Below are 15,720 nucleotides of genomic sequence, written 5' to 3' on the forward strand. Positions count from 1 at the left end.
GATTTGTTCGACACATTTCTAAACATTATAGTTTCCATAACTCAATTCTAATAACTGATTTATTTTATTTTTGCCATGCACAGTAAATTTTGCTGTGTTGAATAAACTCTTAAAGAGTTAAATTTAACACTGCACGTGAGTGTATTTGGTCCCACTCAGAATTGGTGTTAAATTAACACTTTTCATTGTGTTATATTTTCAGAGTAAAATTAACTCAATTTTGAGTTAAAATTTAACACTGGTCAACACTGAAAATTGTTAAGGTGTTTAACTCTGAACAGAAATTAACTCTGTCTGGTGTTCCTTAATTTAACACCAAACAGAAATCAACTCCGGTCAAATGTTAATACATCACTAGTAAAGAGTTGATTTACAACCCATATGGTGTTGCTTTAACTGTCATTATTTCACTCTGGTGCAATTTTTTAATGCTACTGAACATACTAAAAAAACATTAAACAACAAATAAAACAGAAAACGAAACTCAATATCAGTTAAAACTTTTATTAAAACATTCAGGCTTACAAAAATACAGTGCAAAAATTTCAACTCTGCATAAAATGGCAATATGGTACAACATGAAGTACAGAATCGGTTGTACCATATTTTCTTTGAAGATCAAATGGTTTGAAATAACACAGCTCATTTACATTGACAACTGTTAAAACTTTGTCTGGATGCAGTCTGACTGTAAAAGCATAGTAATGCTCATCAAAACATACAGTTTCCATTAGTGTGCCACATAATAGTACATTTTCATTTTTGACAGCTATAGTCATGATCTTACAAAACACTGGCATCTCATGTGCTACTTCTGTGCAGATAATAAAGTCAGGACGATACTCTGTGCCATGATGTTTGATCCACTTTACAGCATAGACTATTTCAGATATTACCACACCTAATTTTGAAGCAATCTCTGGGCCACCTCTAATTTCCCTGAGTTCCACCATCTTTCCTGGGCCAAGAGTCAGTCTGTACTGGCTAAAAGACTCCCAATACATTGCCATACAACTCTGGTGCTTTTTGGCTAGTGTTTTGGTGATGTTTTTGAAACTTTTTAATTGTGTTTTAAAGAATTTGTGCTTAGCTTCATAACGCATACACCATGTGTGCAAAATTGGACCAATTTTCCTTATACATTGTGGGTAATGTATCATGATGTGATGTTTTGGCAGAAGATTTTTTTGGGGGAATAACATTTTAAAAAGCCGATGATGTTCAATTATCAAATGTTTAAGATAAGTGGTCATGCCATCTGTTAAGACAGGTGAAAAGACAATGTTAACAATCTGCAGAAGTAAAAGCAAAAGATGCCAGTGTTTATCATCTTTATGTATTAAATCTCCAAATATTAAAGGCAAATTGCGCAATAAGCACCAAGATTGAATAGCATTTAAACCTAAATCATTGCTTCCATCAAGCAATTTGACTTTTGGAGGACGGTTTCTCTGCTGATTGTAACCATAGTCAAAAGCATGTACTCTACCATCAAGATCATTGGCACTGAGAAAATTATGCTGAATGTACTGCAGAACAAGTTTTACCTCTAGCTGGGCAACTCCTTCTAGAATGTCGTGCATTATATCAACAGCAAAATTGGTGGCTGTGTTGAAATATTTGAGGGAATTTAATAAGCATGCCCTTTTGACACCATACACGTGAGGTAGTGTAGAATCAGACTGTAAAGTTTCACAATGCAGAGCATGCATCTCAGCAGTTCTTAGTTCAACCTCAGGACTATCTTCAGAGAACACTGACTGAAACTGATGCTTCTCAAGCAGACAAAAACGACAACAATATCGTGCCCCAAATGATTCCAGAAAGCCAAACAAGCTGTGCAGACCTAGGTTATCCCCTGTGACTTGAACGATAGTACCCTTAATGCATCTTCCAGACACTGGATTCTTAACTCCCTCAATTTCAAGCACTTTCAGATCATTGACCAGAGGCTCAATTATGGAGTTAAAACCATAGCGCTTAACATCCTGTGCATGAAAGAGGGCACATAAATGAATATTAACCAGTGAGGAGTTAAAAACTGGTGGGAAATTTCTTAATGAAAAATAGATTGCACCCAATTTATGTATACCTTTCTTTGAGCCCAGTGGATTAGCGGTCTCAAAATCATCATAAAATAACTGAATTTGTAAGGCATCTTTTTCTGTAGAAAATAAAGGACTGCTTTTAAAATGTGCTGCATCACTTAAGTCCACATAAATTCCTTCCTTTGAAATGTGCCTGGGTTTAAACAAATCGGTAAGTTGTGGATTTTTTAAAATTGTCTTTAGTGTTTCTAAAATGGGAATATAAGAAAATTTATCAGTCACAACAACTTGATCAAATGTTCCTGTAGTTTTATTTCTTCTGCTGTCAAATCTTGTGCCGAGTACTATTTCACTAGGTTCAACAATCCCCCATTTCGCTGTAAACAGTCGCTGTCGCTTGACTTCCGAATTTAACAAAGTAAATGGATTTTCTAAATTTGTAAAAGATTCCTCTATTTTCCTTTTACTAACAGTGTCCTCAGAAGATATACAGAGCAAAGCTGCATCCTGGGCTTGACTATGAATCTCAAAAACCACTTCTTCCATAGATGAAACAAAACCATTTATTGCAGACTGACTTAAACCAGCAACTTTCAGTTGTGCAACAGCAGACGCACACATATCTAAAGTGTTCTTATTAGACTTTAACATTACAGATGTTGTGGCCACATCTTCAGCACTGTCACTCTGGTGGAACATTGCAGCACTATTTTCTTCCTGTCTCACAGATGCCACTAGGGTCACAACTCTGTTCACATTGTTCAGGATGTTTTATATTCAAATGTTTTCTAAAACCTGAGAAGGTACCAAACTCAGAACCGCATCCTGCCTCTACACATTTAAGTCGAAGGCTCTTTCCAGGAACCAAACCATGAACAAATCTGAAGTGCCTAACAAGCAATTTTGAACCATTTAATTCCGTCTCACAAACAAAACACTTCATGAGTGCACTGGAACTTTAGGCACCTAGTTAAGCAGCCTTGCCCTAACCTCAGCAACACGAGGACTTTCTTTCACTTTCCCAACATCTATGTTGTACACAGTGGTTTGAATGAAAGTGTACATGTTGTGCAGCATGGTGTTGTAAGAGGTGCCAAAAACATAATGTGCCTTAAACAGTTCATCAAAGGCACCAAGAGAAGAGGTGGACTTGCATGGAATGGCATGCTGATCAAGGATGATGAAGAACTGGTGAATTGAATCCTTCTGAGGACCTACAGCCAGGAGATAGGGCTGAGCGCTAGCAGAGATGTCTTGCAGATGCTCCTCGATGTTTGTTCCACTCTAAAAAAAAAAAAAAGCAAGCAAGTAAAAAAGAAACATCACTAACAAGTTAAATAATAACAAACTATGACAGAACAATCATTAAATAAAACCAGCAAACAAACCTTCTTGAAGACAACAAGATGATTTTCTGCTTGAGAAGCAGAAACTTTCCCTGGTCTCTTCCGGCCTTGAGCAGATGGTGGAATCAGATGCAACAGTAGTAGTACTGAAGCAAGGTCGCTGTCCCAAACTGTTTAAACAGGTAACAAACAATTGGTTAATAAAATAAATGTTAACTCGCAGCAAAACAATGTTGAAAACTAGAAGTTAACTACATAAAAAAGCCAAAAATATATACAAAGTGACTAAAGCTACATTAGCAATCTTAGTTTGAATCCAATTATTTGTAAATCTGATAAAACTTTGATCCAAACTACCAACATGTAAAAAAATTGATGAATATGATTTGCAATAATACACACACATATATATGAATGAATTCCAATTGAATATGAACAATTAAAAATTAAACTGACAGTGTGTAACTATGGCTAACTTCATTCATGCTTGGGTTCCTTTAAAAATTATAATAACCATGGTATGAAACATTACATAAACATTAATCAAAATTCTTACCAATATGAACATCTTCTTCAGTGTCATCACGAAGAGATTCTGCTGCTAGCAAAAGTTCCTGTAAATCGCTGTTTGCAGGAAGTCTTGCACTGCTGAATGACTTTTTTCTTGAACGCTGTTGTCCACTTCTCTAGCAGCTTGCCTGACACTCCTTCTCCAAACATCAGAACAAAGTCTTGCTCAATCTAATAAGCATAACATTTTAATTATTGTAATGCTTAGGGCAAATCTTTAAACTCATGTCACCACTGACTATTTGATTTTTATACAACAAACCATTTATCAAATATGATTATAAACACTTACCAAGCCTTTAATGTCCTTGAAACGAGGAAAAATTGTCAATAGATCACTGGACTGCATGGGATCAAGAACCATCTTACGACGATAGTCAAATGTCAGTTTCATTTTCTTCTTGATGGCATCCTCATCAGCAGAATGGTTCATGAATGCAATTGCTTCCTTGCATTCATCCTCACTAAGGACAATCTCTGGAGTAAACTTCGAATGCCTTGCTACAGTTGGTCCACCGGATCCCCGCTCAGCATACGACACTTGACCTAACAAACAACAAAACTAATTTTAACTGTTTGTTTATACAAAATAAAAAAATAATAATCCAAGCACAAAGAAAATTAGATTGCTACATTTCTGAAGTTCATTTTGTACCTTCAAATGATCCTCGTCGTTCTTTAGCCAGGTTTCTCTGAATAGTTTTGATTCTCCATGCCAAATATCCGGTGCCACTCTCACCATCATAGTAATGCTCCTAAAGAGATAAAAATGGGTAAAAAGGGGGACACAGGAGCAAAATATACCATCTGTAGTATAGGTGTGTAAAAAAAAAAAAAAAAACGTGACAACACAAATGTACAATTTTAAAAAGGTGCAAGACTTACAAAGCCATTTTTGGAATAGGGGTCACTGAGGTAAGGGAACAAAGCCACGATTCCTCTGGCATATTTTTCTTTGACCAGCCTTGGTGGGGACCCTCTGCAAAATAATGATTAATTATAAAAAAAATAAATAAATAAATAAATCCACAACTATATCAAGTAGCTATGTGTACACACAAATCAGTACTTTGCAGATTACCCATTTTTTTCGGTCATATCAGCTGCCAGGATATTAACCATTTTTCTCCTCGTTTCATCCTTCAAAGCCTTTGTTCTGTTATACTCATTTATTATACTCTCGCCTCCAGGTTTCTTGACAAGAACAGATTGCACCAGCTTTAAAATAAGAGGGGAAAAGGCAGGTTATAAACAAATTAAACAAACACACCTAACAAAAAGCAAAAAATGAATTTTTAAATTAAATGTAAATTATATATTTTTTCAATTTAAATCATTTTTATGCAGAAAAAAAGTCCACCTTTTTTGCTTCATCATCCAGCTTCATTCGCTTACTGTCAGGGCCTTCTTCAATAATGACTGTATCCTGAGAGTCAAGGGAGTCAATGGATGAAGACAGAGACTGATCTAAATGCATAGAAGATGATTGTGGAGAGGCCGGTTCCAAATCTGTTTGCATAAACAATATAAGGAGGGGGGGGGGGGGGGGGTGAGGAAGTCTCTATGACAAAAAATGTGAAACATTACAGTCAAATAATGTGATAAAATACAAACCTGCACCATGTTTTATGCTGAGAACGCCAACGGAGGGATCTTTGATTAACTCCTCAAAAACATCACCATCCACCTCAGTCCCGGATTCATCCACAACCTTCACGTTCTCAGGTACATTTGGAACCCCAAACTTCAAAAAGGCTAAACAATACATAAATAATATATTGCATAATAATAATAAAATGTGAAAGCTGATCAGTTATATACTGGTAACTCTGAATATCATCTGGAAACATAACACAGCAGCATATACATCAGTATTTAAATTGACCACATACCAAATAAGAAATCTGAATAACAAAAGTGTAATTGTTTCTTACCTGCAGACAAAAAGTCCTCCAGGTTCAGATGGGCTATTTTAACAAACTTTTGTGCATCCCCAAATTTCACCTTTACCAGCATGCTCTGTAAGAAAAATGAGAATATTTCATACAGGTGCCAATGGGGGGGGGGGGGGGGGGGGGGGGGGGCTTTAATCATACATAAATTTATAAATGACACAAAAATGGCACATAGGTTTATAAATTGTTGCAAGATTTTATAACCATTAACATATATTTATTATTTAAGAATTGGTCATCCCAGTTAGTAAAGTAATTACACAAGTACTTAAAGGTTTTACTCACGATGTGATCTGTAGAGCCTTATATGCACAGAAACTTGGGGGAAAAGAAAACACCAATATGTCAACAATCATTTTCCTGTTATGTCAAAGTATAACACACATTCACCATAGAAAAAAATTATTCTAATCCACTTAATTTTGAAATAATGTCTGTGCTGAATCGTTGTCATGATACTGAATTTTGGTACCAATTGGTACTGGAATTAAAAGCATCCATTTCCGCTAATATTTAAGTGTTTTTGAGCAGCCAAAATATTATTAAAATGTAATAAGTTGTTTCCAAACTCATCTACAACTAGCACAGACGTTGCCACATTACACAAACAAGTCATAACTTGGAATGCTGTAAGAGTAAATCATCATTTATTGTTTACCTGGTCTTTTGTCTATGATTATCAGCTTCAGGTCTTCAAACGTCAGTGGTTCGTTCACGTCACACAGACCCACATTAATTAAGCTGCCAAAAGGAGCCATGATTTTTAGTTTACCTCTCGAGTCTTCTGGTTTTTGAGTCGTTCGTTTATCATGTGGCAGCACGTGAAGAGAGATGAATCAAATCCGAAGACTCGATAAATGAACGAATCAAAACTTTTTCCGGCTCTAAATGCATGACTGGCTTCTGTCTTTCACGCGATGAACGAACGACTCAAAGCACATAGAAGACTCGAAAAGGAACGAATCTTCTGCTCCACCAGCACAATTGTGCAATTAAACGAATCACTCCGAAAGGACTCAACGTTTTCGAGTCATACAAAAGATTCATTCAAAATGAATGAATCGTTTATGAACGACCCATCACTACATGTCACCGCTGTTTACCGGGCACAAACACAGATGCACACCACTTGATCGTTTTAAAAGCCTCGAAGATGAGCTGGCGTGTCTATGGAATGACATTTAAGAGATCCGCTGATGATTCACAGTTTTAAAATGATCCGCTGTCTCTGTATCGGTGTTTGCACTCGGTAAACAGCGGTTAACGTTAAGTGCGGTGAACTGATGACCTTCACGGCCAAACGGCGGGGTTTAGGACCGCGCTCAACAGCGAATTTCAGTAACGTTAATTGCTACCGAAAAACAGTATTATGACAACACTAACAAGCTGTTAAAATGCAACCTCTTAACAGAGAAACGTTAATTAGGAAGTAACTTAATTTGAAATTGACTGAAAATATTTAACCAGCAGTGAGCTCGACAGCCATACAGAGACAGTTAATTTTACACTACATATGTTTATATCATATAACTTTCTCTGTAAGTTACCATCTTAATATGTTGAAACAACAAAATACTGACCTAACAGTTACCTGGAACATTGCAGAGTTGCTCTTGAAAGCAAAACTTCGAGGCTAAATGTAGCCTAACGTTAACGTCTTCTTCAGAGAGTTCACAGTACAAAACTAAATTAATATAAAAGTAAGATTAGAAATCGCAAAAACAATTTAAGTAAGATCATTGGCATCGTTTAAGCTTCATCTTTAACGTTAAGGTGACCACACTGTGATAAAATCGATCGAATTACATGGTCACAAAGTGACTCATAATCAATGTTTAAACAAACAAAACTCATCAAAGTACAACATATACCGTTGTATTAGCACATTTACTCATATAAATCGATAAAATGATGTTTTAAGACGTTAAACAAGAGAGCTTACCTATACGCACGAGGGAGCAGAAAATGGCGCCGACAAAACTCCAACACGTTATCTGCAGTGGGTAGATTGAGGGGCGGAGCTTAACAGAGCAAAGTTAACGACGTAGAATACAACTCTGATCATTTTCACCAACACAAGGGGGTGTCTTTCACCGTTTCTTGTAAAATTAACTCATTTTGAGTAAATGCAGATTAACACAGCTTAATTAACACAGCGGATTTTACTGTGTGGTGGCAGTAAATAATATTTTTCAAGACATTTCTATACAGCTTAAAAGGGACATTTAAAGGCTTAACAAGGTTAACTAGGCAGGTTAGGGTAATTAGGCAAATTATTGTACTGTATAACGATGTTTGTTCTGTAGACAATCCAAAATATACATATAAAGTTTAAAGGGGTTAATATTATTGACCTTAAAATTGTTTTAAAAAAATTGAAAGCTGCTTTTATTATAGCTGAAATAAAGCAAATAAGACTTTTTTTTCTGAAAGAATAAATATTATCAGACATACTGTGAAAATTTCCATGCTTTGTTCAACCTCATTTGAGAAATATCTTTAAAAAAAGACAACAACAAAAATCAAAGGGGGGCTAATAATTTTGACTTCAACTGTATATGGGTTATGAATGACCTTGGTAATGATGAGATATATGTACAACTGAATATGGAATATATAGGAAACCAATACATGAAGAGTCATCCGTCTGTCAATAAAGAAAATCCTATGTGGAATTCCTGATTATGGTAATGCTTTTGAGAAAAAATGGATTAGTTCCAACATAATACCAAATGGCAGACAGAAAGTGGAGGAGAAAACAGGAAAGGATTATTAAAGAAAATGTTTGAGGCTAAACAGATGAAAAAAAATGTATAGATTATCATAATGTAAACCTCTAATGATGACATTAAAAGTATCTATCACTGTCTGGTGGTCACTTTTGTTCTTTGGTTAGTTCATTTATAAAAAATAATAATAATAATAAATAAATAAATAAATCTCTATTTATAATGTATACATTTCATTCATTCATTCGTTTTCCTTTGGGGCAGTCCCTTTATTTAACAGGGGTCGCCAAAGTGGAGCACCCAGAGGAAACCTATGCAAACACAGGGATAAATTTTAAACTCCACACATAAATGCCAATTGACCCAGGCCAGGCTCGAACCAGCAGCCTTCTTGCTGTGAGGCGACATTGCTAACCACTGAGCCATCATGCGACCCATTTATACATTTAATATATGCTTTTAAAGCATTAATAATGTGCCATATTTGAATGAAACACTATGACGGGAGTCACAAAATCTACACTACAAATCACTTTTGTTGCTGGTTCAAGCTATTTTTTTTTTCGTATGTTTTTTGGGGGGATAACTTCATAGTTTTATGTTCGATCCACTTAAATTTGTAAAAATGATTAGGTTTAGTTCATTGATTTGTGTTTTTGACAACATGAAGGAATTGTGTGTAAAGCAGCTTTTTTACACTGTAGAAATATGTCTCAGCATGTGTATGAGGATGGCCCGAAAGAAAGAAAAACATTTGATAATGGAGTGAAAAAGGAATATGAAAATGTTGGTGATTTGTAAAATTACCCCTCCAGGGCAAGTCCAATTATATCCAAAGTCTGGAAAACTATCTGCCATACATTGCTTTTAGACAGAAAATCCAACATACTGTGAGATCACTTGTTGATCTTTCACAAATTAGTTTTTACTGTTTTACTTTATATCGTAAGTGTGAAAAAAAGAAATAATGTAAGAGTACTGCACTGTAAAGCTCAACAGTCTAATTAAATGAGTGTAGTTAACTCAAAATTGACTGAAAGTTAAATCTACTCATTTGAAAAGAGTTTTGAACTCAGTGATGAATGTAATGAGTTAATTAAATACCTCATTACTTCAACTTAAATGGAGTAAGTTCACAGTACTCATATAGATTAGTTTTTTTATTTTAAATGGTTTGTAGCAATCGGTTTCCTCAATAGGTTTGAGTTGCCTTAACTCATTTGGTTTTACAGTACTCAGTTGATTTGAGTTCTCTTCATTTATTGGGGTTTACTGTGCTTAAATTGCTTCGTTTACTCAAATGGATTAAGTTCACAGTACTCATTAATTTTTTTTTTAACTTAAATGGTTTGTTGCAGTCAATTTCCTAAAATGGTTTGAGTTACCTTAAGTTATTAGGTTTTACAGTGTGGGTTTGTTGTTGCCATTTAATGTACACCTAATGTTGCAGGCAACCCTACATGCCCTATAGATCCTCATAAAGAGGTTTGACTGCAGTTCAGAGCAGTCATGGCATTTTTGACTTCAGTAATTGTAATCATCTTTTGCCCAGATTATAAACACTAGTCTCATGTACTAGATTTACAGTAATCTGGGATTTTAGGATCATTGTTGTCTGCCTGAATTAACTGAAATCTGCTCATAGCTACAGTTTTACAAATATTTCTTTACACTCTCTCTAAAAAAAAAATTAAAACTGCTTTTATTCTAACCAAAATAAAACAAATAAGACTTTCTCCAGAAAAAAAAGTTTAAGTAAAAACTGTGATAATGTCCTTAATCCGTTAAGTATTGCTTAAATATTTTGAAAAGTATAAATATTGCACAGCAGGATATAATTGTGATAATAATTGTGGTGTGTTTTAAAATATTAAGATAAAAATATCATGTAAAGATAACAGATGTTTAAAATAATTTAAAAAATGTGCAGCTTTTAGAAAATATACAGTACAGTAAACATAAGTCAAGTGATTGTGGTTTAGCTTAAAATAGCTTGAAGAGAGATTCAAGTCTTAAACTACCGTATTCTGTTGCCTCAGTCTGTTATGACATATTTAGTAGAAACTACATTTGCATCAAAACTTACGTCTTTCACTCATTCACTTGTAACTTTATGTTGAAAAAAATTGCATGTTTTATACGAGGGAACACTAAACTTGTTTCTGGAGGTCCAGTGTCCTAGCTCCAACCCTACTCAAACCACCTGAACAAGCTTATCAAGGTCTTATAGGTGTACTTGAAACACCCAGGCAGGTGTGTTGAGACAAGTTGGAGCTAAACCCTGCAGGGCACCAGACCTCCAGAAACAAGATTGGTGACCCCCGTTTTATACAGTGTGACTGAATATGCGTAACTTTCTCCTTACTTTAACTGATCACTATACAAATCAGGAACTTTAATTTTAATCTAGTGTTTTCAAGGTTTGAAAAGTGATTACATTTTTGGATAAACTGTTTGGAACATTTTGAAAATGTAATTGTGTTGTATTCATAATCATGTTTCTTACTAAATAGGTCATCATTAACTATTCAAATAAAATAAGTATTTTTGCTTTAGGGTTAAATTTAAAGGCATGGAGAGTACTTCTTCATGAGTGAACGATATATGAAAGTAAAATAAATATGCATTTAAGAAGAAAGATGACACATTTAAGATCGGATTAAATGACATTCAATTAGGGTTGTACAATATTGGAAAAATCAAACATTGTGATATTTTTTTGCTGCGATTTATATTGCAATATGAATACAATTTCGGCATATGACTTGCATATCTCTATTTAGAATGAAATCCTTAACTTTGATTGGAATTATTGTGCAGAGGACTGAATCAAAGACAATGCAAGAATAAATAAGATAGAGCATAGATAAAATTGAAAAAAGCAGTCAGATATTCAGGTACAGTAATACAATGCAATACGATATGATATTGTCAGGAAATTCTGCCCCCGATAATGATAGATACCAATATCAGCGATATATCACAAGAAAAACTTTCACAGTATATCATAATATTTGTAAATGAAGAGAAAAAAAAGCATCAAAAAGTTATAAGACGTATTTAATTTATTAACAGCACATATTTCTTAGATTTGCACCAATAATATATGTTCGAGTGCCACCATGATTATAGGTATTTTGTCATGCCCCTGTTATTGAATAATTAAATGTAATGTAAAATGTAAACACTGTACATTCGTCATTGCTGATCAACAATAATAATCCCAAATCTACATTGCAGATGGTGCGATGGGATTCTTGTGAATGCACACATTGCAATATCGATGCTGAAACTATATATTTTGCAGCCCTATGTTCAATGTTGAGCTTGGGGATATTGTCATCAGAACATTTCCTGAAAATTATATACTATACTATACTATACTATACTATACTATACTATACTATGTTATACTATACTATACTATACTATAGTATGCTATGCTATGCTATGCTATGCTATGCTATACTATACTATACTATGCTATACTATACTATACTACACTACACTACACTACACTACACTATACTATGCTATACCTAATAGCATCTGATAGAATGTGCAGTAAGCATATATACTGTATGTAAATTTGTAATTTGCCACACTTACAACGGCTAGAAATGTTTGAAAATGAACTTGGACAGTACTTGAAAGTGCTTACATTTGACTTTGAGGTAAAAGAAAGTTGACAACATGCTCTCTCCTGTCAGCTCAGGTCAATGAGTGATTGGCAGTGGCTTGTTTGCCTCTCATCAAGTGAAAAAGTAATTTTCCAGCACTTTCACCCTCTCTGTTCCACTCTAGCTGAATGAACTGCTGAGAGCGTCAGATCTGTCAAGCAGCAGCTGAAGACACAGCTGACACACCTCGACACTTAACTAACCCAACCTGCTAAACCAATGTGCGTGCACACATACATGCACACACACGCACCGACACACAGAGTCATGGATATATAGACTAAATCCAACCTGCATTTCTTCTCTTTTAGTGGCTAATTATTGGGTAAATAATTTGTACAATTTAAATATAAACATTGATATAAATGGCCTTGGAGGTAACAGTATTTTTTTTTATTTACATGTGTAAATTTGATCTCTCCCATAACTGTACAAGTACTGTTTTACTTGCAGTAATTGTTTTAATTGTTTGCTTGTTATGTTTTTTTTTTTTTTTTTTTAAATTTAGGGCGTGTTTTTAATCTTTAGACAGGTTTAGTGGCTAATTTGTATAACTGTTTACAAACTCATTCATACATTTTAGTATGACTTGCTCATCTCCAAATGACAGTTGGGTTTAAGGGTGTGGTTTGCACTCTTCCTCTTAAAAATCATAATAATTTAAATTAAATCGTAATAATTGGTGCAAATTAGCAAATTTATCACCGATATGTTGTCATTATTTACTCAACCTGATCATTGGTGAGAGGTTTTAGCTTTATTTAAAATATATTATTTTGTGTTAAACAGAAGAAGTAACTTGTAATCACTTGAGGGTGAATAAATAGTGAGTACATGTTCATTTGTGGGTGAACTATCCCTTTAAGCATTCATTCATTTTCCTTTGCCTTAGTCCCTTTATCCATCAGGGGTCGCCACTATTCCAGCATACGTTTTACACAGCGAATGCCCTTCCAGCTGCAACCCAGTACAGGGAAACAACCATACACTCTCACATGCACACATACACTACGGAAAATTTAGTTTATTTAATTCATCTATACCACATGTCTTTGGACTGTGGGGCAAACCGGAGCACACAGAGGAAACCCACACCAACATGGGGAGAACATGCAAACTCCACACAGAAATGCCAACTGGCTGGGACTTGAATCAGTGACCTTTTTACTGTGAGCCACTGAGCCACCATGCTGTCCACATACCAAATAATTATTTTTCGCTTGCAATTTCTGAGGGATTTTTTTCCTATGCCATTTTTTTCCTGTGTACTTAATTTTGGAAATTGCCATTGAAAAATCCACTTGGCTGTTTTCCCCACATAGGGTCTTGATAAGATACAACACCGAAATGCCTGAAATACGCTGTGGTCTTGTGTAAAACCATTAGCCAAGACCCAGATCCTGACCAAAACCACGTTCATGTGGTCTTTACAGATCTAAGGACAGAGAACACCAGAACAAGACTGCTAATTCTTGGCAAACACAGAGCGCTGATAGTGAAGCCATTTTGATGATTGTAAGTATACATTAAAACCCCTCTTAAAGAAATAGTTCACCCTAGAAAAATACACATCCACTTGTTCCAAACTCCAAATGGATTATGTTGAACTAAAGAAGGTATACTAAAGAATCTTGCAAACTAGTAGCCATTGACTTCCGTTTTTGGTTTTCGAACTATGGATGTCGGTGGCGCAGTATGAAGTGCTACCTCGTTTCAGCAAGAATGTTGCTGGTTCGAGCCTCGGCTGGGTCAGCTGCCATTTCTGTGGAGTTTGCATGTTCTCATGTGCTCGTGCGGGTTTTCTACAGGTGCTCCGGTTTCCCCTACAGTGCAAAGACATGCGTGAATTGGGTAAGCTAAATTGTCCGTCGTATATGTGTGTGAAAGAGATTATATGGGTGTTTCCCAGTAATGGGTTGCAGCTAGTAGGACATCCGCTGTGTAAAACATATGCTGAATAAGTTGGCAGTTCAGTCCGATGTGGCGACCCCTGATCAATAAAGTGACTAAGCCAAAAAGAAAATGAATGAATGAACTGTGGATGTCAATGTCTACCTATTTCCAACATTTTTCCAAATATCTTCTTTTGGATTTAACAGCTAAAAAGAGAGCCATAAAGTTTAGAAACAGCCTAAAGATTAGTAAATAATTTGTAGATTTTTATATTGTTTGTGAACTATCCTTTTAAGAAGCAAATAAACTTATTAAAATATGCAAAATAAGTAGGAATAAACATGAGAATGCGCACAAACCAAGTTCATTTGAGTTATCTGGGCTAAAGTCGTATTAGTAAACTGTGTATCTTTATTGTGTAACAACATGCTCTTTATGGATTATCATAATGCCATGATCTGAACATATCGACAGAAAGTGACTCAAGGATTTAGACAGGACATTTAAGGGCACTTGAAGAGGATCATTCCAGGCTGTTTTTATTTTCTTATGGTAGTCTTTTTTTTTTTTTTTGTGTCCATGTCAATCCACTCATCTAGTCTGTTCAGTCTAACGCAATGTTAGCGGAGGTCACTAGAATTGTTTGGGTTATAAAATATCCCATTCGGACATAGTGATCCATAATTGTCCTCATGTTAGTAGCATCACTTCCTCCCATGAGGGCAGATTTAAGGTGAATGTACTTTGTGTGTTTTAGCTGAAGTGCACAGGAGTGTTGTGTTAGTGCATGAAGACATTTTGTGGGCACAGATCCACTAATAAATTGTAAGAAGAATTACACACAATTACATTTAACCACAGAGAACAGCAGAACATCACTGCTCAAGGCTAAGAAAGCCTTTTGAATTTCATTTTAAATACACTATAATGAAGTCTTAATATTTCTTTACAAAAGGAGTAGTTTTAATATATTTGATAGTTTTTATTATATTTATTATTTTTTTAAAAAACTGTAAGGGAAGCTTAAACACAATAATGTCAAATAAACGTATATAACGTTATTAATGTTATAACGTAATGTAATAGGGTTGGGCGATGTAGACCAATTTAGTATTGTACGATGCCTAATGTTAAACATGGCGATGTACGATGGAATCTTTGTCATAGGCGGTGGTGAATTGGTTTTTATGAATATAATATTAATTCTTAACAAAGTAATTAATTGTAGCCTACCGGTTCAACTACCTGACCCGCATGGTCCTTTTTTTAACGTTAGCCATAACCAAATCATAAATAAAGATACACACAAATTACCACCTGTCAATCACTTTTTCAGGCAGGACTTTGGCATGAATTGGCAGAGTGATCTGTGTCGTTATAATGGCATCGACAAACTTGGTTGGTCAAAAACAACACAGCCTCATTCTGAAAACGTAGTCCCGCGGATGTTCTGGAGACTGCAAATTATGTAGCTGGATGTACATATGGCTGCATTTCAT

General features: G+C 35.1%; 1 protein-coding gene across 3 annotated transcripts; it reads right to left on the reverse strand.

Moving 5' to 3' along the window:
* Nucleotides 1-488: 488 nt before the first annotated feature.
* LOC101885158 (uncharacterized) lies at nucleotides 489-7,903 on the reverse strand. Of its 3 annotated transcripts, none has more exons than XM_087295398.1 (13): nucleotides 7,862-7,903; nucleotides 7,511-7,603; nucleotides 6,205-6,237; nucleotides 5,899-5,983; nucleotides 5,579-5,719; nucleotides 5,325-5,473; nucleotides 5,046-5,182; nucleotides 4,850-4,943; nucleotides 4,620-4,719; nucleotides 4,257-4,510; nucleotides 3,951-4,135; nucleotides 3,437-3,564; nucleotides 489-3,332 (listed from the first exon to the last, which is right to left on the reverse strand). In XM_087295398.1, exons 4-11 carry the CDS (start codon nucleotides 5,978-5,980, stop codon nucleotides 3,977-3,979), a joined length of 1,116 nt encoding a protein of 371 aa, XP_087151524.1. In that variant the 5' UTR covers nucleotides 5,981-5,983; nucleotides 6,205-6,237; nucleotides 7,511-7,603; nucleotides 7,862-7,903; the 3' UTR covers nucleotides 489-3,332; nucleotides 3,437-3,564; nucleotides 3,951-3,976. The 3 variants fall into 3 exon arrangements, with proteins under 3 accessions (XP_087151524.1, XP_087151525.1, XP_087151523.1); XM_087295399.1 differs by having other exon boundaries at nucleotides 3,951-4,101; nucleotides 7,500-7,603; XM_087295397.1 differs by having other exon boundaries at nucleotides 7,500-7,603.
* Between the last annotated feature and the right edge of the window lie 7,817 nt (nucleotides 7,904-15,720).

Source organism: Danio rerio, chromosome 19 (assembly GCF_052040795.2).
Source record: "Danio rerio strain M-AB ecotype USA chromosome 19, GRCz13ab, whole genome shotgun sequence".
Classification (NCBI taxonomy): Eukaryota; Metazoa; Chordata; class Actinopteri; order Cypriniformes; family Danionidae; genus Danio; species Danio rerio.